The sequence below is a fragment of the Oryza sativa genome, chromosome 8 (assembly GCF_034140825.1).
Source record: "Oryza sativa Japonica Group chromosome 8, ASM3414082v1".
NCBI classification, from domain to species: Eukaryota; Viridiplantae; Streptophyta; class Magnoliopsida; order Poales; family Poaceae; genus Oryza; species Oryza sativa.
In genome coordinates this window covers 23,545,936-23,572,116 of record NC_089042.1, presented here as the reverse complement: position 1 = coordinate 23,572,116, position 26,181 = coordinate 23,545,936, and the positions used below count along the sequence as shown (strand labels likewise).

The 26,181-nt window shown below is 46.5% G+C and overlaps 5 protein-coding genes across 5 annotated transcripts; 2 read left to right on the top strand and 3 right to left on the bottom strand.

Annotated features, from left to right (window-relative positions):
• Positions 1-6,222: 6,222 nt before the first annotated feature.
• Positions 6,223-7,023, bottom strand: LOC107278581 (uncharacterized). The gene has a single exon (XM_015794174.3). The coding sequence runs from the start codon at positions 6,852-6,854 to the stop codon at positions 6,534-6,536; it is 321 nt and encodes a 106-aa protein (XP_015649660.1). The 5' UTR covers positions 6,855-7,023; the 3' UTR covers positions 6,223-6,533.
• A 5,200-nt stretch (positions 7,024-12,223) lies between these two features.
• Positions 12,224-13,646, bottom strand: LOC4345825 (probable carboxylesterase 12). Its single transcript, XM_015795325.3, has one exon. The coding sequence runs from the start codon at positions 13,565-13,567 to the stop codon at positions 12,584-12,586; it is 984 nt and encodes a 327-aa protein (XP_015650811.1). The 5' UTR covers positions 13,568-13,646; the 3' UTR covers positions 12,224-12,583.
• A 405-nt stretch (positions 13,647-14,051) lies between these two features.
• LOC4345824 (tuliposide A-converting enzyme 1, chloroplastic) lies at positions 14,052-15,303 on the bottom strand. Its single transcript, XM_015795326.3, has one exon. The coding sequence runs from the start codon at positions 15,215-15,217 to the stop codon at positions 14,255-14,257; it is 963 nt and encodes a 320-aa protein (XP_015650812.1). The 5' UTR covers positions 15,218-15,303; the 3' UTR covers positions 14,052-14,254.
• Positions 15,304-19,451: 4,148 nt separating this feature from the next.
• Positions 19,452-20,832, top strand: LOC4345822 (tuliposide A-converting enzyme b2, amyloplastic). The gene has a single exon (XM_015793200.3). It carries the CDS (start codon positions 19,553-19,555, stop codon positions 20,552-20,554), a length of 1,002 nt encoding a protein of 333 aa, XP_015648686.1. The 5' UTR covers positions 19,452-19,552; the 3' UTR covers positions 20,555-20,832.
• Positions 20,833-22,350: 1,518 nt separating this feature from the next.
• On the top strand, positions 22,351-24,049 carry LOC4345821 (2-hydroxyisoflavanone dehydratase). Its single transcript, XM_066303283.1, has one exon. The coding sequence runs from the start codon at positions 22,770-22,772 to the stop codon at positions 23,757-23,759; it is 990 nt and encodes a 329-aa protein (XP_066159380.1). The 5' UTR covers positions 22,351-22,769; the 3' UTR covers positions 23,760-24,049.
• Positions 24,050-26,181: the final 2,132 nt, after the last annotated feature.

Genomic DNA, 26,181 nt, shown 5'->3' with positions numbered 1-26,181 from the left:
TGACAGTGCGTACCAGGTTTGGTACCCACCTCAGGTATCAATTATCGGATCAAACACTGATACCAGATTTGGTACCTGACAGTGCGTACCAGGTTTGAGGTTTGGTACCCCAAATATCAAGTCTGATATCATAGTACTAGATCTGGTACCTCAGGATACTTGGTATCGTATCAGATATTGGTACCAGATTGGTACTAGACAGGGACCTGACGCCAGTGCATGGACACGTGGGGGAGTAGCAGACACGTGAGGGGTATTGGTGAACGATGCAGACGCGTGGGGACACATGGACGCAGTTGGTGGGGGCAATGACTCGTTATTAACCCATCATAATCTATCCCGTTTTAACGGGATACCGTGGTCTAGCAGTTCTCTAGAAAAATATACGTTTTTCATGTGTTGGAACCGTGATAGCGCGTCAGTCGGCGCAGCTCCAAGATACGGGACCGACGGGAGGTGGCGGTGGCGGCATGCACGCTTGCACGCCCAAACGCCCAATCAATCGATGGCCGAGGAAGGACAACCCAGTGGCCGGCGCCGCCCACGACGCCGAAACGGTGGCCACCACCGAATGTGTGCTGGATCGCGAGGACGTACGCCGATGGAGAGGAGGACGGCCAGGACCCCGGCGCAACAGAGAATATCCTGAGGAATTATACAGCGGAAGTTGGCAGGAATCTTCAGTGTAGTTCAGTGGAATGGTGGCGCATGGGGAAAAAGGTGATCAAGCCGGGGGGGAGATAGCGGTGGAGCAGAGAGCTAGCGGCTAGCCAAGTTCGCAGTTGGGGAACTCGGGATCGGGGATCTCACGTACACGGATCGGTTCTGGATGCGGAAGTGCACCGAATCTTATCGGGAATCAGGATCATCGGTAGATCGATCGATCGAGCGTGTCAGAGGGACGTACACGCATTATTCTGTACATGTGCCTGCTTGCAGAGTGTGTAAGATCGGCCATGTGCTGATGATCCGGCCATCGGCACGTCGTACCTAGGTTTCACTCTTTCAAGTCTTACCCTGATTAACATGAATCTCTTGGTTTCAGGGGAAAAAACAACAACGTGACAGAGCCCCAGAAAAATTGTTAATTAGTCTATGTATGTATGTATTTTCAGTGACAGAGCCCCAAAAAAATTGTTAAGCCTACAACCGAATTTGATAATTTTAGTTAAAAATTACATATTTTCAAAATTTCTATACGATTTCTAAAAGATTTATATGGAGTTTTGGAGCAAGTCTAAGGCTCAAGCCTAAGTTCTCCCGCTCTGCCCCTGTATACCATCCCATGCCTCTATCTATGACTCTATGTATGTATACATTGTTAACCGAGATCGAGAAGGAACTTTCACGTTCATTCTACGACCTATAAATCAGCACTCAAAAAGATTTGCATCATGAAATATTGAGGATATAACGGTATAAATGGATAAAAATCTGTTGTTTCTATACTACTAATAAAAGACAGTGATGATGGCAGCTGCCAACCACCACCACCACCACTGCTGCTGACATGTGGATTATTAATATAGTTATGACTTACGAGTAGTTGTGTAGGAGTAGTTTTTTAAGTTACTCTTCTCTACAAGACAGTTCTTAATTTTCTATTGATTTGCTTCTTGCAATCTTGATTACAAAAACTTACAAACTTTTTAGGTTTTTATTGTAGTTTAAAATGAGACGGACAACACAATTTATTGATGATTTCATATTTTACAATTATATGATAAATGCATTTTGATAACACAGATGGACTCATCAATCTGAACTAAAGACCAACTATAGCATTTTTTTTCTTTTTGTCTTTTAAGACAAAGAATTTTGTTTCAACCAAGAATATTTTTTTGGCTATTTTGAATAATCTGTTGCAACGCACGGGTTTTTGCTAGTATATATACAAATTGATGGGCTGTATACAAATTATATTCTTTTGAAATCTGTTTTATATATACAAATTGCAATTGTATTTATGGAAATAGAACCTTATCAGGTTGTATATATAATTCAATTATACTTTTAAATTTATTCCCAGTCAAATTTATTCCTATCCTAAAATCAACCTCCCACTCCTAACTACATTTTATTTAATAAGACGTGTTGTAAATTTTTTTCTTGAACCTCAATCTTTGTGAAACAATCTTTGGACCTTATAACTTTGAGACAATGTGAACCAAATAATATTAATTTTCCCATGTTTCCACTGGCTTTTATATAAAACGTGAGGTATTAAGGAGGTAGGGGTGGGCATTCGGTCTGACCGAAAATTTCGGTCTCGGTCTTCGGTCTTTCGGTCATTTCAGTCTTTGAAAAGTGAAGACCGAATTTCAATGCAAAAATATCAGGACCGAAAAATTCGGTCTCGGTCTCGGTCCTGACCGAAATTCAACAGCATTTTCATATATGCAAAGAAATAACATGGAAAATTTTCAACACAAAAATCACAAAAAAAAATTCGTAAGCACGTATGAGTAAAGACACTTATTAGTTTCATGCCTAGAAGAAGTAGGGATGTGAAAATTAGAGTTTAATCCTATTGAACTTAATGGATTGTAGGTTGCATTTAGATATTTTTTTGTTAATTCGGTCTTTTCGGTATATTCGGTTAACCGATAAGACTAACCGAATTGACCGAACAAAATTCGGTCTTTCACTACCTAGGACTAAATTGATGACCGAGTTCCTCGGTCTCTATCTTTTCGGTCTCGGTCTCTATCTTTTCGGTTCGGTCTTTTGGTTCAGTCTTTTTCTACCCACCCCTATAACGAGGGACTAGAGTGTGTTTGGATGGGGGAGGGGGTGGATAGGACATGGTGGCCTCTTTTTTTATGGGTGTTTGGTTGGTGGGCGGGGTGGCATAGGGCGGTCGGGAGGGGAATATTCTCCCTTAGATGTTGGATGGAGGAATCCGACCGTTTTGCCCAGACGTAGCTGCTCGAGCGCCTGGGCGAGCGACCGAGGTGGGTCACGTCACCCCTCACCACGCAAGTGAGCGAGGCGGTGGCCAGTTCGAACGACGAGCACGACGATGACGGCTGCACGGGATGCGAACATGGCGACGAGCTCGGCAGGCGGCACTAGATGCGAGTGTGGCGGCGAGCCCGGAGGCCGAAGGTGATAGCGAGGGGGAAGAGGGGACGGCGGCAGCGGGAAGAGGACATGGCGGATCTGGACCAACGCCGCTTCCCGGGCTCCTCCTCGTCGGGATCTGGAGGTGGTAGATCCGGTGAGGCAGCACTGGGGGTTCTGCCGCCCGAACAAGGCCTCGAGAAGACGAGGTGGTGGCTGCCGAGCGTGATAGCGGCTGGCAAGCGAGGAGACGTGCCGGCCGAGTGAGGAGACGGTCCAGCGGCTGGCAAGAGGAGCAAGCCGACGGCCGACGAGAAGAGGGAGGATGACCTCTTTCTTTTCCTTTTTCTCATTTTTTCCCCTTTCCTCTTTTTATTTCTTTGTGATTTTTCATTTCTCTTTAGATTTTTTTGTTTGTATTAGATTTATAATTTTGTGGTTTTGGTGAATTGAAGGAGTACTTGCCACCTCTAATAAAGGGGTAATTACAACCATTCATCCATCCTACCCCCTCTAATCAAACAAAAAAAAATAGATCACCAAATCCACATTCCTCCCTATAACCAAACAAAAAACCGAATCACCATATCTACTCAACCAAATAAAAAAATGGATCGTCATATCCAGCAAAATATGGTTCGCCATATCCCATCCAATCTTGACCGTCAACCAAACGCACGCTTAACATCTATTATTAAGAGAGAAAAATTGGCAAGAAAACAAGTGTCCAACTGGAACCAAACGTGGGATGGCTAAGCTCCAGCAGATAGCTCCTTGACCCGATGTTGACGTGAAATCCGTCGCACACAAAGGCCTGAGAGATCTACTTAGCTCCAATGCAGGTTCTATCAATCAGGTTCTGGGCGTGTCAGTTAGTTTGATCCTGCAACTAACAAGATAGATAGACAGATCGTATAAGATCAAGGAGTCGATCGGCCATAGGCTGATGTGATGTAGCGAGGCCAGCTAATGTTAATAGGGTTTTGATCAATCGGCTATAGGTTCAATGTAGATTCAAATAATAAGATAAATAGCTAGATTCATGCTATCATCGGTTAAAACCAACTTATGTTGTTTGCCAAGCAATTAGGGCCAATACTGTTGTTAAGTAACCACATTTATTTTCTATCCTTGTAATATAGATTCCAAACCTTCGATGGACTTCCCAACCAGCTGTGGATCAAGACCAGGACAGCCTAAACCATAGCCGAGGCTTGAGGCAAAAACTTAAAAAGGTTGGATATAATTTTATCATGCATGATCAATCCATTAGTTATTTTTAATATGTCATCGAGGCAGGAGAGGTGCTTCCCCACCTGAATTTTGCATTTCAAGTTACATTTGATACAAACCGGCCAAGAGAAACAGAGAATTGCTTTCCATCTAATCTACTATTAGCGGCCACTCCTTTCCATCTTTCCAATCTCTCAGCTCAGAGAGCACTGCATCTTCAATGCATCGTCGAAGTAGTCATGATAGCGAAAGCGGTAGATTTCTAATGCCTCAGAAACAAATTTTTAGTGATTGAGAGGGAATTGCAGAGGTAGGCAGATGTCAACGAGCTGTCAAATGTCAAATATGGGTCTTCGCCCGGACAGTGCAAGGCTGCAACTCTGCAAGCTAAGCGTAGCTTAACGTAGGTCAAAATTGCAATTGGTTAATTAGGTCCGATCCTTATCCTAGCCGAGTGAACCAAAACGTAAGCCCATCACTGATCACTTCCACTATCTGCAGGTGACGCAAAATAGGAGCATGACGCTATCAACCGTAGCACAAAACTATATCAACACCACATCATATCCCTTAATTAGCTTTCCTTTTTTTTTCTGTGTAAAGCTGTAAAGCTATAGCTTTATAAAGTTTTTTTCCCTGCTATATTCAATGTATGGGCACATCTACGTGCCGAATCGTTAAAAAAAAAAATCCAACGCAACGGTTAACGGAGTCAGTTCGTGGATAGGTGTCTCAGGTTTAGCCGAATCTTTGTTTAAACAGTTTTGAGAGAAGGGAAAATGAGAAGATTAAAAAGAGAGTAATTTTACAGTACTTGAGGAGGTACTATGAGGTACCACTTTTTCTACTGTAAATTTAGTACCTTATAGTACCTAGATACCAAGAGGTACCAAATTTTACACTAAATCTTTAGTACCTCATGATACTTCCTTAAGAACTGTAGAATTACTCTTAAAAAGATATACAAATCGAGATGAACTATTAAAACATAACGAATTGGGTATTAATTATTTTAAACCTGAAAATATATTAATATGCATGATTTTTAAAGCAACTATTCTATAGAATTTTTCACAAAAATGTACATTGTTTAACCATTCAAAAAAAATGTGCGTGCAGAAAACGAATGACACTTTTCTTTCGTGTTTGTCTCAACTCTCAAGCATAGCCTTAATTTTAGACGACCATTGCATGCATGCAGAATAATTTAAGCAACGTGACATCTTTTGAGTGGGCACGTAGCCAACCGTTATATTCCCTCAAATTTTCAAGGGAAATGTACCGTCCTTGATTTTGTTATTTTTTTTGTCGAGGACCCACAGGAAACCTTAACTTTTGTTGTGTACAGATTCCTGAACTTTTTTCTTTGCTTGAACTGATCAAAATGGGGAAATACAAATAAGTTATCTCTAGGGATATCAGTGTACGTCTTGTTATATTCAGTATTGTTTTATTATTCAATGCAGTTTTATAAAGAGAACTGGAAAGCAGAGTGCTAGACGCGACGTCATTGGTTGGTCCTCCCATTTTCTCTCATCTCCAAAGCCCACTTTGCCAAGAACTCTCCACATAAACCATAGTACTATATATGAACATGTTTTACATACATATATATGTCGCAAGAAGCCAAGAATGACCCCAACTTTTGATCCTTACAATTAATTTGTCTGCTTAAATTTTAACCATGTCTATCAGTAAGATTCCCCGCAGTAATCACTAGCTTAACCCTTATTCTCTATCAGTTTATAACTAACAAATCGTTAGAGAAATTGTCGTTTAATTTGAACCGTTATAGACTGCTCTTCCTGTGCAAGTATAGTATTTTCGATCCTTTACTCCTATCTGCTTGAGTGGTAAAAGCAAATGTCATCCAAGAATTAAAACTGTAGAGATATATAGATATATATACCGATATGCAGTGGCATAGAAGCTGCAACCGCTCACAACTTTATTGAATAATCAACATTGCTTAAGTGCTTAACAGTACAAACAGTCAACACAGTACACATACTGATCGACAGAAGTTCACACAACATCGAGCTTAGTTCGATGCTTGGAGCAAATCAAATCAAAATGACGCGAAAAACTAGAGGCAAATTCAGAAGTAGAACCCAAGTATACGTAGATGTTAAGGAGCTAGCTGATCGGCAACACACAATCGATCGATCACCAGCTATAGAGCTTAAATGCTTAATTAAAAGCCTTAATTAAACAGGAACGCATACGATCGAGAGCTGCTAGTTGTTGATCTTCCCCTTGTTGCCTATGCCGGGGCTGTTCCCGGGAGCAGTAGGGCGGGAGTCCGTCGTCGTCATTGGCATGCTTCCTTGTACGGCGGTGGCGGCGCCGCCGCCGCCTCGACCTGCAGCTGCATGATCAGTCGACGCAGAAGAAGCAGTTTCTTGCACTGCTCTGAAGCTCCCGTCACCTTCCACGGCGACGGCATCCTCATTGCCGTTGGCCACCGCCGCCAGCCTCCGGGCTTCGGCCTGGCCTGAGATGACGACGACGATGAAGATCAGAATGCAAGTGCAGAATACCACCTTGTGTCCAGCCATGTCAGAATGTTAATGGAGAGTGAGACGAAGAGAGAGCTTAGTATCTAGCTATCTTAGCTAAAGGGATCACTAGCTAGCTAGCTAGCTATGAAACTGAAGGCTCTACTCCTGGTGTTTTTCTGAAGTTTCCCGGGGTTTGCTGTGAAGTGCATCCTCAGTGCTCACCACTATTTATAGAGGGAGATCGAGAGAGGTGCTGTGGTTTATATGCCGCAGTGTACGACGAAGTGCCAATCAGAGCCCCAGTTTTTCACATGGGGTACTACCACTATGGGTATGTGGTAGTGGCATGGTCAGAAACTATCTCCGTTCATCAGCACGTCCATGAAGTTGAGTATCACAAATCAGCATATCTAGATTCGTATTATTATGCGGTGTCTAATGTAGTACTGGGCAGAGGCGGAGCCAGGATTATGCCAAGAGTAGGGCTTAATCACTAGATTACGAACTTCTTGAATAAATTTTAATAAGAAAATTAGCATATTCCTTGTATATATTTTTTCTGCCAGGTATGGGGCTCAAGCCCAAGCTACCCCACACCTGGCTTTGCCCCTGGTGCTGGTTTGTTGTATTTTGGGATGGACAGAGTAATTGATATCAAATGCATTTTTGGCCTTTTCTTGTAAGCAATATTGAGCGGATGACAAATGGGCAATATTGTAAGCAATATTGAGCGGAGAAAATTGCAATATTGGGGCTGCAAACATTGGGGCTTTGCTGTTTTGGCACTACGAGTGGATGAAAAATGGGCCCATCTGTGTCTATGAAATGTGGGTCCAATGTCATTATAGCAAAGGTTAATGTTTGTAGTGTCATTATTGCAAATCTCCCGATTGAGCGAGGCTATTGTAACTCCATGTATCAATTCGTGGATTTTTTTTACCTCAATGCTACTCCCTCATTTAATAAAGGACATCTAGGTCATTTAATTCCCTATTAATTTATCTTTTAAATGCTACAATTGTATCCTTTTTGGTAATGGTACGGAGGGAGTATAGAAAGATATGAGAAACAGTTGTACTTGTACCTTATGTTAGACGGCCTTTTAGTTTGGGTTGTTGTGTTGTGCACTTGTGCTACCTCGTGTCGATTTTTTTTAATTTGTGTGTAAATGAAAATGAACATTTATAATCATTGTAACTTGTTCTATTAATTTAATTATAGTTAGATAAAAGGCTTTATATGACTATAATATCACTCGTAATTGTTTGACATTTGTTACACCCTCTGACCATTACAACTATCAGGTTTATCTACAGAACACCCGAAACCGAACATTTTATAGCCCTTAACTATCAGAACAAGGCAAAGTACTGCCCAAGGCAGTACAAACCGGTTCTAAGGATGATTTATTATAATTAGTGATGCTTCAGTACTCTCTACTGGTAGTATGGTAGTATAGTACTACCATTAGTATTAAGGGTAAATCAGTGATTTACTAATACAATAATACAATGATAAAGGGTAACTTTGTCATTTATGTTTTTTCCCGGCTAGATCGGTATGTGGTCATCTATTACACTGGTATCGCTCATATTCCATCAAAAAAGCCAAAAAAGAAGTAAAAAAGGGTTTAGTCACAGTTAAATGACGATTATACCCCTCCACACTTGTTTTTTTTTACAATAATGCCCCTCAACATTTCTACTATTGCTAACTAGGATAGTAATATAAATATATCTAAACCCTTTGATCAAATGAGATCAACGGTTCAAATTATTTTCTACTACCAGTAGAGAGTACCGTAGTGCGTTTCTTAATTTAATGATTTTATATTCTAAATAATTTATCATCTTACTTGTATGACACCTATAGAAAGTAAGAGATGTAAAAAGAATAGCTAAATGTAAGTAAATTTATATTTTGGATGTCAAAACTGTAAAACCAGGTTATATTGCACTTAAGGGGGCTATTTTTGGCTAGTTTGATAGTTGTGGGTGTAAAATGTCCAATTTCATCGGTAATAGTTGTTTTTTAAGACAAACCTAGCTAGTAGTTCGTGGACGTGTAATAACAATTTATCCCTTATATAAAATTATTTTTCCAAGCATCGATACATCCAAAAGCAAATGCTCCAAACGGGATTATCATAATCCACCGTGATAGCACATGGAGCCTAAGAGAAGAAAACAAAACATATAAAATTGTGTGTAACTTGTACCATAAAAAGGTTCTTTAAGATATATGTATTTCCAAATAATCAGAAACCACATTAGCACTCTCTAACAAGTTTTAAATCATTGTATGCCCACAATGGGTGCCTCAATAAGAAAGTGTTCCCCATGCTCACATTGTGCTCCACAAAATTCTAATATGCGCTAGAGGCCACCTAATTGTATACTTTGAGCAAATATTTCAGTGAAACTAGTTGAATTTTCCACCCAACTAATTATGCAAGGTTTATAGTTTAATCAGGATTACAATTATATTTTATATACTAATCATATGTCTTTGAAAATACAATTGCATTTTTATACAATCATAGCAATACTTTAACAATGTTTGGCCAATCAACACCCTTACAATTTAGACTCATCAGATTAATGTGGCTGATCTTTCTCTCTTTCTTAAGTAACCTAGTAAATTTATAATCCTAATGAACGTGGTGATTCCCTTGATTTAATAATACGGTAGATACACTGTTATTTTTAATTTACAGATGTTCCGTGACCCAGTGGCAACGATGATTCTTGTGTAGATACTATAGATTACTGAGCTAGTGCTTTTTCTGTTTTGCAACTTGACAGAAAATACTCGTTAAAATTGCAATGCATTCGAGAATAACATGATTCACATCTTCGCAGAAAATAGAAAGAGTAGTACGGTAGAATGAAGGAATATATCTCCTTGGTTGTGCCATAGGTGGTCCCTTAATTTGAGTTAATCTCTATGTCACGTAAAAATGGTTAATTTTTATCCAAGTTTTACTTCCATTCTGCTCCGTCCATCAAAATAATCATTTTTTGACTGGCCAAGGAAATTAGCCTTACATGGTTTAGTATATATCATCTTTTAATCATTGCACAAATCTGCCAAAAAAATCTTTTTAAAAGACACTGTTGAAACGATCATTGGCTATCAACGGCAGTACCTTGTGTAAGCTCCTGCCTGATAGATACATAAGTTTCCTACCATCAAGAAAAGGTACTTTGATTCCTTGGCCAATTGCCTTTGTCTCCTCAATTTTAAAATACACGTATTTGTTGAAAGAAAGAATAATTGTATTCTAAAACCAACAAGTACACCTACTCAGTGGTGATCATTTGCTGCAAATTTGTTTGGTGGCAGATTTAGATGTGTCCGTTTCTTGTCGGGGAAAAGTGTAGGATCAATCTTCATGGTTGGGCTCACTAAGGAAGGCTTTACAAATCATCGCAATAAACTTTAGTTTTTCTACATTGAACTAAGAATTCTTAGTGTGTCTGACGAATGAGAGGTTAACAGAGCAATTGCTTTGAATGAAAAATTGCAGATTCAGACTGTACCAATACATTTTTTTTTTGGCAGGGGACATATCCCTTAAAGTTGCAGAAAAGAAAAGTTTCACTCAATAAATAACATCTAAAGAAATGAAAATTTCGTCTTGAAAAAACTCATCAGAACTGAACAGTGACCATGAGTGGCCATCTCAGCGCTGCAAGAGTCGCTTGGTGAAGACTGAAGAGAGTGAGTTTGACAGTGACATGTAAAGTGGGCCAAATCCGAGAGCAGGATGGCGTCTGATATCAAATGGAGCCCATGAAGAGAAAAGGAATGCAGTAGCTGAAGAGGATTTTATACTAGCTATCATGTCTTTTACTAGCATCTTTGGAGCTGAAAAGGAAACGGTTTAGTTTTAAAAATGTAACTGAAAAGAAAAATTAAAACATTTTTCTCAGCCATTGACTCCTCTTCCACCGAAAAAGGCCTAATATGGCAAAGTCGCATGAGGCAACATGGAACCCAAAAGAGATTGTCAAAGGATGACAATAAGAAAAGAAACTGATAGAGGGCATCTCTCCATGTTAGCCGGACTAGTTGACAAATGTATGCAGCTGCACTGAGCAATTGTAATTTGTCAGTGTAAACAAGCAATTCTTTGATGCAAGGTACTAAGTTTGCAGCAATGTTTCCTAAAAGGCAAAGAATTCATGTGCCGGACAAGTATAATTTCAAATAATTGCTTATTAGTATCAAAGTGCAGATATGAGAAGAACTTGACAGAGGGCATCTCTACATATGAGGCCCCCTAGTTGACAAATGTATGAACAGAAGAGCAAAAGAAAATTGTAAGGGTAATTAAACAAGCAATTCTTTGATGCATGATACTGCATTTTACAATAATGCTTCATAAAAGGGAATGAATTCATGTGGTCAGCAACTATAAATAATTTCAAATAATTACTTATTATCAAAGCGTGATAATATGAAAATAAACTGATAGAGGACATCTCTCCATGTGAGTCAGCCTAGTTTCAGAAATGCATTAGCAGAGCAACCTTTTATGAGTAAAGCAATTCTTTGATGCAAGGTATTTACATTGATGACAATGCTTCATAAAAGGCAAATAATTCATGATTCCAACAAGTATAAATAATTTCAAAGAAATGCTTATTATCTAATGATGATAATAAGAAAAGAAATTGATGAAGGAGAGGGCACCACTCCATGTGCGCCGTCCTAGTTGACAAATGCATGAATAGAGCCCTTTTTTTTGTAAGAGTTAACAATCAATTCTTTGATGAACGGCACTAATCTGCCAAAATGATTCCAAAAAATCAAAGAATTCATGTGTCCAGCAAGTATTTTAATTTCAAAGAACTGCCTAATAGTATCATCAAAGGATGAAGATAGGAAAAGGAATTGATGGAAGGTAGGGAAAGAATTTGATGGAGGGGGTCTCTCCATCAGAGGCCATCCTAGTTGACAAACATATGATCAGCGGAAATACAGAATCGCGCAATTGTTATTTTGGAAGAGTAAGCAAGTAATTCTTTGATGCAAATAGTTAAGAACAATGCTTGATTGGAGTTCCAAAGAAAATGAATCAATGTGTGTGCACCGTCCTTGACAAATGCATGAATAGAGCCTTTTTTATGTAAGAGTTAACAATCAATTCTTTGATGAACGGCAATAATCTGCCAAAATGATTAAAAAAAATCAAAGAATTCATGCGTCCAGCAAGTATTTTAATTTCAAAGAACTGCCTATTAGTATCATCAAAGGATGATGATAGGAAAAGGAATTGATGGAAGGTAGGGAAAGAATTTGATGGAGGGCATCACTCCATGTGAGGTCATCAGTTGACAAATATATGATCAGCGGAAATACAGAATCGCGCAATCATTCTTTTGGAAGAGTATAAGCAAGTAATTCTTTGATGCAAAGAGTTAAGAACAATGCTTTCACTGGAGTTCCAAAGAAAATGAATCAATGTGTCAAACAAAGCAGAATAATTTCATCTGTATGAAGTCTATGACTGTAGTATTATCATTTATCTCCCCCAACTTCCTGATACTACAATACCCTCACCTAAATCAATGGCGATTTCCTTCCATCCATACACCCAATTGCAAAAGATGCAACACAATCCTGAATCCAAAATGTAAAATGTAGTAGTGGAGTAGTAAGTATGGCGCGGCAGCGGCATCCGTCGGCGACGTAGCTGCAGTTATTCTGGGTATGAACCGATGCTAATCTTGGTAATCTCCGATTCCGACGACGACGGTGTCATCGCCGGCGACGGCGAGTCAACGGTTGAGGAAGCCACTGATGACCTTGTCCTGCGCGATGGCCGCGTCGCAGTGCGGCTCGAGGAGGTGGAACGTGTGCCCCTTCTCCGGCGCCTGCCATATCTCCGCCTCGCCGCGCCACCCGCTCGACGTGAGCCGGTCGTAGTAGGCGCGGCCGCGGTCGCGGAGCACGTCGCCCTCGCCGATGCACACGAGCACGCGGTCGCACGCCAGCGCGTCGAGCGCCGGCGCGCCGTCCACGAGCGGGTTGATGAGCGGGTCGTCCTCGCCCGTGGTGGCCGGGCACATGACGCGCCACAGGCTCCCGAGGCTCTCGCGCACGGCGGGGTCCAGGTCGTCGGAGGCCACCCTGTTAGTGCCGAGGAAGTAGGGGTGGATCATGACGAGGCCCCGGATCTTGGCGCCGTGGGGGAGCCCCTCCTCGGCCACCCGCATCGCTATGTGGTGCGCGATGTTGGAGCCGGCGCTCTCGCCGCCGAGGTAGAGGCGGGAGAAGTCGGCGTGGTCGACGAGCCACGCCTCGTCGCCATCCCCCGCGGCGTGTCCGGCGACCCACGCGAGCGCCTCCCACGAGTCCGCGTAGGCCGCCGGGACGGGGTGCTCCGGCGCGAGGCGGTACTCGACGGAGACGACGAGGGCGTTGGCGAGCGCGGCGAAGGTGTTGAAGTAGGCGTGGAACGTGGGGTTGAAGGCCGAGCCGAGGCAGAACCCGCCGCCGTGGTAGTAGACGAGCACGGGGAGCTTGGCCTTGGCGGCGGCGGAGTCGTCGAGGCGGGGGAGGTAGAGGCGCGCGGAGACGTTGGAGGAGATGACGCGGTCGTGGGAGGCGACGCCGGTGGCGGCGTCGGTGGACGCGGCGACGAACTCGGAGCCGAAGTAGCGCTCCACGCGGTTCTTGTAGATGCGGATGCAGGGCATCGACTCGTACACGATCTCGTCGTCGGCCGACGCCGCCGGCGGCGCGGTGGGTGCGGCGTCCATGGCGCGGTGGAGATCTGGAGAAGAGACGGCGGTGGTTGCAGAGTTGGAGACCGAGGCGAGAACGCAAGAGGAGGGGCGCGTGTTAGACTTTGGGTTTCGTCAAGTGTATATACCAAATCTACCAGTAGTTGCCAAGTCGCTGTTCAAATCTTCCAATTAATGGGATTACTGCTACTAAAAACCATTTTAAAATGATTACAACTTGGAAGAGCTGTGAAATTCTGACCAATTCGCCCAGAAATTTTATCGGTTTGGGGGGTAAATTTGGTCAGATGAGATTCATTCGTACAAGGGTGACTTTTTTTCCATTCTTAAATCTTTTCTTTTCTCAACGTTTCCTTCATTCCGAAGCTTGATCCAAAGAATATACTAACATGGTTAGCAGTGAGGAGTCGCTGTTTCTTGAGAATGCAGCAAATAGAATAGAGGGAGCTCATGTGCAAGATTCCCTTGGCTCTGCTCCATGAGCAAATAAAGCTCATAATAAGTCAAACAAGAAACAACTTGTTCCATTTTATTCAACTCCATAATACCGCTGATTACTGAAGGTGGAACGTGCACAGCACAACATGTTTTTCTCTCTTCATTTCTTCTTATTTTTTGTGAGCTCAAACAGCTCAGAATGCAACAAAACTCCAGCATTCATCAACAACATTGCAGGTCACTAGAATGTGATTAATTGCTGTTCTAATTTTTCCCGCCAAAGAGCGCGGCTAGCCGGTCCATCACAACCACGGCCTTGGCGCTGTCGGGATCGCGGTGGACGTACTCGTGATCCTCGCCGGAGACAAGCAGCTCGGCGGCGTCCTCTGCCCACCCGCTCTCCAGCAACCCGTCGTAGTACGCCTTGCCCCGGACCTCCAGCTCGTCGTCGGCGAGGCAGACCAGGACGCGGTCGCAGCCGAGCCGGCGCAGGCTCGGCGCGCCGTCGGCCACCGGGTTGATCCGCGGGTCGTCCAGCCCCGCCGTGGTCCGGCCGCCGCCGCACGCCAACGCCCACATCTCCTCCAGCTTGCCCCTCAGCCACGCGTTCTTCACCTCGCCGTCGGCCTTCTTGGCCGCCATGAAGTACGGGTGCAGCAGCGCCATCCCCTTGACGCTCGCGCCGCCGGGGAGCTCCTCGGCCCCGGCGCGGAGGGTGACGTTGTGGGCGATGTTGCCGCCGGAGCTGTACCCGAGCACGAAGACGCGCTCCCTGTCGCCGTGGTCGCGGAGCCACGGGTCGGCGCTCGCGGCGGCGACGGCCCACTGCAGCGCGGACCACGCGTCGTCGTAGCAGGCGGGGACGGGGTGCTCGGGCGCGAGGCGGTAGTCGACGGACACCACGAGGGCGCGCGCCCGCGCGCAGAGACGGTTGGCGAACCCGTGCTCGAGCGCGTCCGCGGCGGAGCCGACGACGAGGCCACCGCCGTGGAGGTACACGACGACGGGCAGCAGCTTCCTCTCGCCGCCGTCGAGGTCGGGGAGGTAGAGGCGCGCCCACAGGCCGGTGGCCGGGTCGATGGTGACGTCGCGGGAGGCGACGCCGGTGGCGGCGTCGACGGAGGGCGGGACGCGGGTGTCCGGGAGGAGGCGGTCGACGCGGCCGCTCCTGTAGCACCGGATCAGCGGCAGGAACTCGAACGTGATCTCGTCGTCGGGCTCTCCCATCTGCGCGTGCCGGCGACGGTGGTGGTGGTGCAACTTCGGCGGGTGGTCGGCGTCTCGGCGAGCAACGCAGCGTCGCGTCGGTCACCACGCGTACGTGGGACGTGGCGGAGTATTTCAACTTTTCCAAGGCTGGCGATTCAACGGTTTGACTTGGCCTGCGTGGGACGGCAGGATAACGTTTTTTTGTTTGGAGTGGGTGGCCTCGTGCTCTCCACCTAAACACTTTGTTTGGTTTCATGGGCTAATATTTAGCTCTCACCTCTTAGTCTCAAATTAACTCTTAAGAATCTAAAATATGGGCTAATTTTGAGCTAATGTGAATTAGCTCCCCTCAAAACATTAGCCCCTCCAAGAGATGTTAATGGGGCTAATTTTATGTGAGAACCATAAAAAGCAGCTCTCTCTCTCCTTCTCTCTCCTCTCTTTCTACTCTCTTCACCCTTTAGTCTTGAATTAGCCCATGGATCCAAACATACCACCCTAGGCTAATGTTTAGCCTACCAATTCATGACTAAACATTAGCTCTCAAAATTAGCCCTGAGCTAATATTCCAAACAGAGCCCTAGTCTGCGCTTGCAGAAATAGAATACGGAGCAAACTCCTACCGTGCAAGAGAAGATGGCCCTTGTTACTGGGCCGAATCACCGCTTGCCAATTGGAATAAGTCTATTTGACCTCTCTCATGTTTTGTTCTCGGTTGAATCGCAACCGTTAAACCTGGTATAACACATTTTCTATTATTAAAATTCTGTGCAAATCGACTATTTCGATGGTTTGGGAAGTAGTTTTGTTGACGTGGTAAGTTGAAGTGGTATTATATTTGCAAAAAATAAAAAAATGATAAATTCAGTGCCCATGTGTCAGTGAAAACCTCTTCATAGGCCCTTACTGTCGGTACGAGGAAGCTAAGCAACGATTATGATAAAGGCCGAGTGGTGGCCATGGCGAAGGCTTGCGGAGGGGGACGACCACCGGAGGCCGGCGGTGGACGGGTGAAGGCGCGGCAACGGTTGTCGTCTTATTCCTTGCCAGTTGGCTACTAGGTCCTCATTGTTTGGCTTATTTCCTATTGCTTCTTAGGAAATAAAAATAAATTTGTAGATGAAACTTTTATAAATGTGTTCTTGGTGACTTAAAAGCTAATGTTGTAAAAGAAATTACGTTGAAAATATCTCAAAATCAATCTCAAAATTAAGTTTGAAAATTTAAATTTTGGTTTTTTCTTTGGCTGATTAGGCCATCCGATGAGAGCCGTAGACTTATTCCTTGTTACTAAAATTCGGGTCTGGAACCTGTAATGGGCTTTGGAACAGCCGAGCTGCTTAAATGGTTCGGCCTTTCGGGCTAAAGCTTGTGGACAATGGATTGCTCATTGCTGTATGGGCCTTAGAATTGATTTCCTTCTGTCGACGGCGACCGCTACGGCCCACAACCACCGCACGCACGCGTCCACTCCTAACAACATTGTCAGTGGCCCCATTGTCCGGTACGGTGCCTTGCCTCGATGATTTACAAGGGTATTCCCAACCCACGACCATATATATAGTTTACATAAACTCCATATCATATACTAAGACATTACTTTTTCAATGCAAATACTACTATTCTATACTTCAATTTAATGTTACTTATCTCGCATGATGTCTTGGATGTTGTATAGAAACTATGTCTCATGCAAGATATGGTTTCCTTCTCTTTCCTCATTTATTTACTTGCCACATTATTTTTTATTATAGGTGGCAGCTTATTTAATGCTATAGACACCATCCTAACCATTGGGTTGAGAATGGCATAAGGGAAGAAGGGAAAAAAAAAACGTGTACCGTGGCCCGAGTCTGGTACTACAGTAGTCTACGGTACTACTGTATCACTAGTTCAACTGGTATGGCGCTACAGAAGTATACGGAGGTGCCGTGGTACAGCTTTGTGTCACGTGCATACTCCCACGTCAAGTCTCGATGCTACTGCACCCCAGCAACTGGATCGTTATCACTGAATAGGGTTCACAACCTGAATTCGAGCGTTTCGAAACAAGGTTGAAATGAAATCTCACTGGAGATTACGAATGGGACTCGGACCAATTTGATATTTTTTTTAAGAAAATAAGGATCATTTTAAATTTTGTTTTTATATAGAAGGATCATTTTAAATTTGAAATGGGAAATATGAGTGTTAGGGTTTGTGTTATATAGCAATACCACATACCTAATTATATACGACTACGAGAAGGTGTCCTTACATACGGATATAATATAAGTCTGTAAAAATATTGTCTATTTGGGATAGAAGGTGTCAAAGTCCTATCTGAGAGAGACAAGGTTTCTTCGGCCCGCATCCAGCCTAAACTCTCCAAGTTCTACTTAAGAAAAAAAATTGGATCTTGCTGCTAGCTTGTCTCTTGCCTTCTTGATACAATCTCACGTATATTATGGTCTATAAATACCGTAGTCGGGTATAGCCCGTCGACAATGAGAAAATGAAGAAAAAACTAATAAATGGATGCAACTTCTATTGAAATAAAGGCTGAGATATCTCATTATCATAAAGAAAAAATGAAATAAAAATATCAATTCAGGACCTATAATTTCTATAGTTTATATCAATTTTATAACATTTTTCCAATATTCTAAAATTTATTTTGCATCTCTCCAATTTCCAAGAAAAAACAACTGATTTTCGATCAAACCTTTTAAAGTTCATTCAGTATCGATCGAACATGGAGCAACATATTAACCAGATTTCATTCTTGATTCGCAATCCACTGTAAGCACACATCCAATATTGCCTTTTGAACATTGCATGTTCTTAATTTATCAATTTTCATTTGATTTTTTTTGCCAAATTCGTCGTTTTATTGCGGCTTGTATTTCAACCCCAAATTGAAATTGTACTAGTGGATCACACGGTTCATAGATTGTCCCAATTCATAGAACCGTTCATTCTCTTGTCAAGCCTTCATTGGCAAAGGACACAATTCGGAGAGAAAAAAATGGTGGTGTACCGAATCAACACCCACGAAAGGTAGTAAGGTACGGTAACACGGATAACAGACATGTTGCCATGTTGGACTAGTCGAGGCTTTCAGTTTCCCGATGAGGAAATCGACGATCCCAACCAAGAAGATTCATTCCCATCCCCTGAACACGCGAACGGAAAGTTCGGTTCATCGCATCATATCTACACCGATCCGAATCGGGCTCTCCATACGGTTTGGACGTTTGGTTTCCGTTGAGCTCTCCCTCATCAAACCGCCTGCTACAACGACATGTATGTCAGGTGCGCACCAGTTCTTCACTGCACTGCACATTTGCCTTCTTCGATCTGCTCCTAGTGGGACATCATTTACCGTTTCCAACGGCAAGATGCTAGCAAAAAAAAAAAAAACGTAAAAAGAGAGAGCTTAGCTAGCTCACACGTAGTACTACCACAGTACGACTGCCAGCCGGTTCACTGTACTGCTTAACCCGGTAACGGACAAGCGCCATTCCTCGGCTGCTTTCGGTTAGCAGTAAATGGCAGTGTGACGAAACGGGCACTGTGCAGGTGATGGTAGCAGCAGTAGCAGCAGCATGCAGTAATTACGCAGGACGTCTCGCCATTGATTGCACAACAAGGGTGTCGCCGGCGGCATCTCATCATGCAACGCAACAAAGCCCCCGTCGCACGACGAACGGGTACAAAAAAACTACAGGTAGGAAGTGGCCCGGGTCTCTTAAATGACCAGTGCTACCATGCTGGATCTAGAACTGCATGCGCAACGCCAGTACGACGCCTACTACTACACAAGCACACAAAAAGGCTCCCAATAATCCTACCAACATCGGCACAAATGCCGCCATCTCTCCCGTGATCAATGGCGCTGTATGCATATGTATGCCTGTATCTGTATCGACAAGGCTGTAATCTCCATGGACGTCGTTGTACGTAGGCAGCAAAGCACACACGGCCCTTTGCTTAATTACTGCTCGGGATTGCGACAAGTAGATGGCTCCCACGCACTTAAGCACTACAGGGGCCGCCACTAATGGCGATCCATCCATCGACCGATCCAGTGGAGTGGCGCCCCCACTAGCGATGAAAACGGCCACCGGCGCGTGGCGCATGCACTCGCATTGACCCAACCCGAGCCGTTTCGCGAGTGCGAGCCGGACACATCGCCCCTGGTTCGCTTCCCGTGGAAGCGGTTAAAAGATGCCGCACCACACTACGTGCGCCACGTACATCATCCCGTGCCATGTCCATATAAACGCTTCACCCATCGAGCGCTTGGCTCACCACGGAAACACTCATTCTCGGTGTCTCTCACTCGCTCTGTACGTACGTTGCCGCCTGCCCATGGCGTCGCGGTCGCTGTTCGCGTTGCTGGTAGTGGCGGCGGCGATGTGTGCGTCGGTGGCGTCGGCATTGCGGAGCAGGGCGGCGACCGACCCGAACATGGAGGTGAAGTTCGACTTCACGCCGTTTCTGATCCAGTACAGGAGTGGCAGGGTGCAGAGGCTGATGGGGACGACGGTGGTGGCGCCGTCGCTGGACGTGCGCACCGGGGTGGTGTCCAAGGACGTGGTCGTCGACCGGAGCACGGGGCTCGCGGTGCGGCTGTACCGGCCGAAGCACCGGGGCGGGAGGCTCCCGGTGCTCATCTACTTCCACGGCGGCGCGTTCGTCGTCGAGTCGGCGTTCGACCCGGTGTACCACAACTACCTCAACGCGCTCGCGGCCAAGGCCGGCGCCATCGCGGTGTCGGTGAACTACCGCCTGGCCCCCGAGCACCCGCTCCCCGCGGCGTACGACGACGCGTGGACGGTGCTCAGGTGGGTGGCCGCCGACATGCAGCGCGGCGCGGACTCGTGGCTCGCGAGGCGCGGGGACGCGTCGCGCCTGTTCGTGGCCGGGGACAGCGCCGGCGGCAACATCGCGCACAACCTCGCGATGCGCGCGGGGCAGCACGGCGGCGGCGCGACGATCCGCGGCGTGGCGCTGCTGGACCCGTACTTCCTGGGGAAATACGTCGACCCGACGGCGCAGCGGGCGTGGGGTTTCATCTGCGCGGGGAGGTACGGGATGGAGCACCCGTACGTGAACCCGATGGCGCTGCCGGCGGCGTCGTGGAGGCGCCTCGCCACCTCCCGCGTGCTGATGACGGTGTCCGACCTCGACCGGCTCGGCCCGTGGCAGCGCGCGTACGTGGACGCGCTCCGTGGCAGCGGGTGGCCCGGGGAGGCGCGGCTGTACGTGACGCCCGGCGAGGGCCACTGCTACTTCCTCAACAACCTCGAGTCGCCCAAGGAAGCCATGCATATGGCCACGCTCGCCGCGTTCATTAACCGCGACACCTAGCAAGCACATCACTAGCAGCAGCTCTGAATTCTGATCCATCTTCAACGTGGCAGCTCAGCTACACACCCGAGTAAAGCCATACTGTAATGAGTACTCCTAGTAACCACATATAGCTTATAGTGTTACTACCATTTTTTTCTGTCTTTCTTCATCGAGGCAGATCGACATCCGTACGTGTGAGTGTGATTTCAGTGTTTCGACTGAGAATTGCATATGTACACTTCGTTACGTACCTCCGTGAAACTTGGAAGGGGAAAACGCATGTAAATTAAAACGTACTACTACCACAAAGGGACCCTTTTGCCGCGAGCTAGTGAGTTGGCGTAGTAAAGGCAGTGGACAGTGTGGTACACTGGTACCAGCCGCGAGAGGGCCGGCTATTACTACTCCGCAGCGCGCGGAGCAACGACGACCGTCTTGTGAGGTGTGTCACGCACGCACGCACGCACTCACGGTAGCGGCGGCGGCGGGCTAGATGATGGCTAGATCGGTGGCGGCGGCGAACGTGTCATGGATGCAATGGTTGCTACGCGTTTGTGGTGTAGCAGCGGCCGGCTGCAAGGTAGGCCGGCACCGGTGGTAGTGCTGCGTGGACTTTGAGCCTGGTCCGTCTAAAGTTGCGCGCACTGTCCTAGTGGTGGTATTATCAATGGATGATCCATGATCCATGATCCATCTGATCATCGGATCAAGTTTCAGGTCTTTCTTACTTCTCTTTTTCACAAGTCTGCAACGTTAATTAGCACTATTTTTATATCGTGCTCTCTATCTAAAAGTGTTAAGTATATTTTACTATTTATCTTTTAAAAACATATGGTCATATTTGTAGTCTTCATGTGTTAAATTAATTGTTGATAGAAATGCACAGTTGTATGCCTGCATTAGTTCATTGATTTTATTATATAGGGGATGAGTTAATTTCTCGTTGATTTTGTTATATAGGGGAATGGATGAGTATGCCTTACATTCTTAATTGGAGGGACTAATAAAGAATAAGATCAAAAGTTTATTTAAGTCTTAAAAACAGTTTGATGGCGCTTGTCGTGCAAGACGAGCAAAGTGGTGGAAATGCTGTAGTAGAGTGTAGGCTATCAACTGTCGTAGTAGGAGCTTCTAAACCGGTGGCACGCATTTGAGAGCTACTCTACAGTGGTTGTTTAATCCGTTTTGCCGCACTCGACGAGCGTGCCGGCTGTGTGCCGTTGTGGATGTCGCACTCGATCTCAAATGCCACACCACCATAGAGGTCTCGAGAGTGCTGATAGTAACTCATAACTGCCATAGCTAGGGATTCATCCTTTCGGTCTCACGATCTCAACCGTCGCCTGATGGAGCAGAATCGTGAAACACGTTGTAAGTTGTAAAATGCCACTGCACAAGTAGGATTGTAGGAGTAACTAATTGAAAGCACTTCACAGGTAACTTTATGCTTGAAGTTGTTTGTTGGACAGTTGTTTACTTGGACATCACTTAACACTAACATTTGATAGTACAACATCTTTTTAGACTAACAACATGCGTGCCCGTATGTTGTAATAGGTCTATAATTAGGGATGGGATAAGCCACTAGGAGGATGATTAGCAAACATTGTATAAGCCGCTAGGAGGATGGTTAGCAAACAGTAATTTCGTGTGACATCTTTGGGGGAGGATGCTAAAAGGAATTAACCGCAACCTAGCAAAATTTGCACACAACCCGCTTCATTCTTGAGTGGTACAGTAAGAGGATGTCTCAGGGAGACAAAGGCCGAGTTTAGTTCCAAACTATTTCTTCAAACTTTTAACTTTTTCATCACATCAAAACTTTCCTACACACATAAACTTTCAACTTTTTTATCGCATCGTTTCAATTTCAACCAAACTTTCAATTTTAACGTGAACTGAACACACCCAAACGCAAGACCAAAATGATGAAATTACTTCATATGCTAGTGGTGTGAAAGATATGATGTGAACGGAACAAGAGAGTTTTCAGGAATCAAAGGAACTTCAATGCAACAACTACTGCATATGTGATCAAATTATGGAGTATGTGTGGTGCTAAAGATATCGCAAAAATATTGCCGTAAGCTCTACCTCTGTTCTTTCTTTCACTGTCGGATGTGATGACTGTTTGTCTGTTTGGCTGATATCTCCACCTCGATTTACAAAGCATAACAAGCAAAAAACAATCAATTCAGTTCAAGACCTTGTCATCACGTTGCTCATTCCGGCCATGAATCCGGACACCGAGGTCGACTTCGACTTCTCGCCATTGCTCATCCGCTACAAGAGCGGCCGCGTCCACCGTCTGATGGGCACCGCGAGGGTCGACGCCGGCACGGACGCCGTCACCGGCGTCACCTCCAAGGACGTGGTCATCGACGCCCAGTCCGGCGGCCTCGCCGCGCGGCTGTACCTGCCCGGCGGCGTCCCGAGGTGCGAGAAGCTCCCCGTCGTCGTGTACTTCCACGGCGGCGGCTTCGTCGTCCACTCGGCCTTCTCCCGCGTGCACTCCAGGTTCCTCAACGCCCTCGTGGCCGCGGCGGGCGTCGTCGCCGTGTCCGTCGACTACCGCCTCGCGCCGGAGCACCCGCTCCCCGCCGCCTACGACGACGCGTGGGCGGCGCTCCGCTGGACGGTGGCGAGCTGCTCGGCGTCCGGCGGCCCGGAGCCGTGGCTGGCGGAGCACGGCGACGCCGCGCGCATCTTCGTCGCGGGAGACAGCGCCGGCGCGAACATCGCGCACAACGTGACGATGAGGGCCGGCAAGGACGGCCTCCCCGGCGGCGCGCGGATCGAAGGCATGGTGCTTCTCCACCCATTCTTCCGCGGCGGGGAGCTCATGCCGTCGGAACGCGTGGACCCCGAGCTCCCGCGGCGGGCGGAGAGATCATGGGGCTTCATGTGCGCCGGGAGGTACGGGATCGACCACCCGTTCATCAACCCGCTGTCCACTCCGGCGGAGGAATGGGCGGCGCTTGGCTGCCGGCGGGCACTGGTCACCGTGGGGGAGCTCGACACGATGCGTGACCGAGCTCGGATGTACGTGGAGGTGCTGAGGGGGAGCGCGTGGGAAGGGGAGGAGGCGGCGCTGTACGAGACCGGCGGCGAGGGCCACGTCTACTTCCTCGAGGAGGCCGCCGCCGCCGCCGGGGGAGACAAGGCGGAGGCGGAGCTTGATGCCGTCGTCTCCTTCATCAAGCGATCCAGCGCAGCGACATAGCAGTGCCGGATCGAAATTCGGAAACGGAAACGGGAACTGTGCTCATTGTTTTTCACGGTATAAGTGGGTTGAAAATGGTCACGAAAATTCCCAATCCAGTAAGCAGCGTTGTTTTCGAGGGTTATATATGGAGTACCGTTTTCAATCGTTATCGTCTTTTTTATATATAAAACTTCTTAAAATTTGTTTTTTTAATTTATTGTTGTATCGTATTGATGTTAATACTGAATAGTTTAATTGATAAATACGATCAATTATCAGTCGATCGAGCGCTGAAGAGATTTACCGTTTCCGATCGTTTTCAGCCCACTTTCGTCCGAATTTATGTTGCTTTCAACATTCTGTTAATGCTGTTACACTAGTAGAAGCGTTTTTCCCATTCTTGGTGACTTGTAAGATTTGCTTTTGATGCGCAACAGGGGTGTGATGGCTTGAGAAGGGCATTGCTAACAGGTAAAATTGACAGGGAAATAGTGGTTAGTGAGTTGATTGGGCCATCTCTGTCGCAAGAGACAGGTAATGCAGTGGTTATATGAGCTGGGTTCCCGATCAGAGTGACTAAGAACTGGTGAGGCGGATGAAATGAGTTGGCGAGAGAAACCAGCGCAACAACAACAGTATGATGATTGGCGACGAGTCAATGATTTTTTTCCTTTTTGAAACTTTAGTCAACGAATTTAGAGCCCATTGTTGAATCCTACCTCGCCAAGTCACGAGCTAGTCTAGGTGGTTGTGACCATCTGGAATCATCAGATCCCACCACTAAAGAATTATTTGGCATGGCTTCAGGTACAACTCTATCTCTTTTAGAGCTGTAAGTCTACAACCCAGCTAAAATATCTGAGGCTGTCAGGTCCACTTAAAATGGGAGTGGGGTTGGCTAGAATGCTCTCACAAATGAGCTAGATAGTGAGAATTTGGTTTAGACTGTTTCACAACTCCACTTTAATTTAACTCCTAAAGTTAACTTTAGAGATCGGAGCTTTACCAAACGGACTACACATACGCATCCACTGGTCGGAACGAATTTCCAAGTTGGAATAAGTTCACCAGAGATCCCTCAACTTAACAACGAGATTTTTCAAGGTCTTTTAACCATAAAACCAGAAATGTATAGCCCCTAAACTCACACAAACTGTGCAATCAAGGTTCTATAGCAGTATATATAGGTGGTTTCGCTGACGTGGCATCCTAGTCAGCAAAACAAAATATATAAAAAATATAGGGTCCACATATAAGAGATGAGAAAAATATAAGGCCCACATATCTTGTTTCTTCTCTTTTTTTTCCCTTTCCTTTTTTTCTCTTCTCTTCTCATTTCCAATCTTCTCGACGCCGACACGCAGTTGGCGGCAGATGGCCCGGCTGCTGCCCACTCGGCTCCGCCAGCCGCGCGCTCGCCCACCTCCGCCGCCACCACCGGTGGTCTACTCTGCCGGCCGCTCCGCTTCGCCGGCCGCACGCTCGCTCGCCACTTGCTTGGCCAGTTGGCCGCAACCGCTGCCTCCGCCGCCGCATCCGTGGCTATGGCCACTGCGATGGTGTGTTGAACGGAGTCCACCCGCGGCTCCAAGAAGCCATGACCACCAGCATCTTTCACCGTCGGCCTCTGGAAGCTCCACCGCCTCTTCTCCTTTGCCCCCCAATGTCGGTGCCGGCGTCGTCACCGCCGTCATTGCCATCGCCTGCAATAACTGCTGCACCATGGCGGCAGAGAGCGGACACGATCGGAGAGGGGGGAGAGGATGTCGGCCGGCGGCGAGAGGTGGAGGGGATGAACCCGAAGGAGATGGTGGTGGCTGCGGTGGCTGGAGGGGGCGAGGCAGGGGGAGCGAGGCAGCCACCCCGAGAACCCCGTCGAGGCCGGCAGCGCCCCACAGCCGACCCTCAGCCTACTCCGGCTTTGTCCTCGACTCCGCCCCCACTCGCCACCCTGGATCCAGCCGCCGTCTTCGTCTCGGACTCCTCCCGACGTGAGCTCGCGCCGGCGTCAGCTCTCCACCGCCGGTCGCTCCGCCCCTCTCTCGGTCCTCCTCTCCTCTCTCTCCCGCCAGCGTGGCCGGCCGCCTCTCCCCTCGCCACCAATGGCGCGTGTGGCACGTGTGCATCGGTGCACCGGCGGTGGAACTCGGCCAGGCTCGCCGGCCGCATCGGCCCCATCTGCCGCCGACAACCTCCCATGAAGAGAAGGTAAGAGAAGAGTTGAGAAGAAAGAAAAGAGAAAAAGAAAAAAGAGACGTGGGCCTTATATTTTTCTCCTCACTTCACTTACACGTGGGATCCACATTTTATTTTTATTTTGCTGACTAGGATGCCACGTCAGCGAAAACAGACATCTATACTGCTATGGGACATAAATTGTATTGTTTTGTATCGTTTAGGGGTGAAGATTTCTGGTAACGAGGATAAGGGATGTCAAACA

Bases quoted from the DNA above. Each gene is read 5' to 3' on its own strand.
- LOC107278581 (XM_015794174.3), bottom strand. From the start codon at position 6,854: ATGGCTGGACACAAGGTGGTATTCTGCACTTGCATTCTGATCTTCATC.
- LOC4345821 (XM_066303283.1), top strand. From the start codon at position 22,770: ATGAATCCGGACACCGAGGTCGACTTCGACTTCTCGCCATTGCTCATC.
- LOC4345822 (XM_015793200.3), top strand. From the start codon at position 19,553: ATGGCGTCGCGGTCGCTGTTCGCGTTGCTGGTAGTGGCGGCGGCGATG.
- LOC4345825 (XM_015795325.3), bottom strand. From the start codon at position 13,567: ATGGACGCCGCACCCACCGCGCCGCCGGCGGCGTCGGCCGACGACGAG.
- LOC4345824 (XM_015795326.3), bottom strand. From the start codon at position 15,217: ATGGGAGAGCCCGACGACGAGATCACGTTCGAGTTCCTGCCGCTGATC.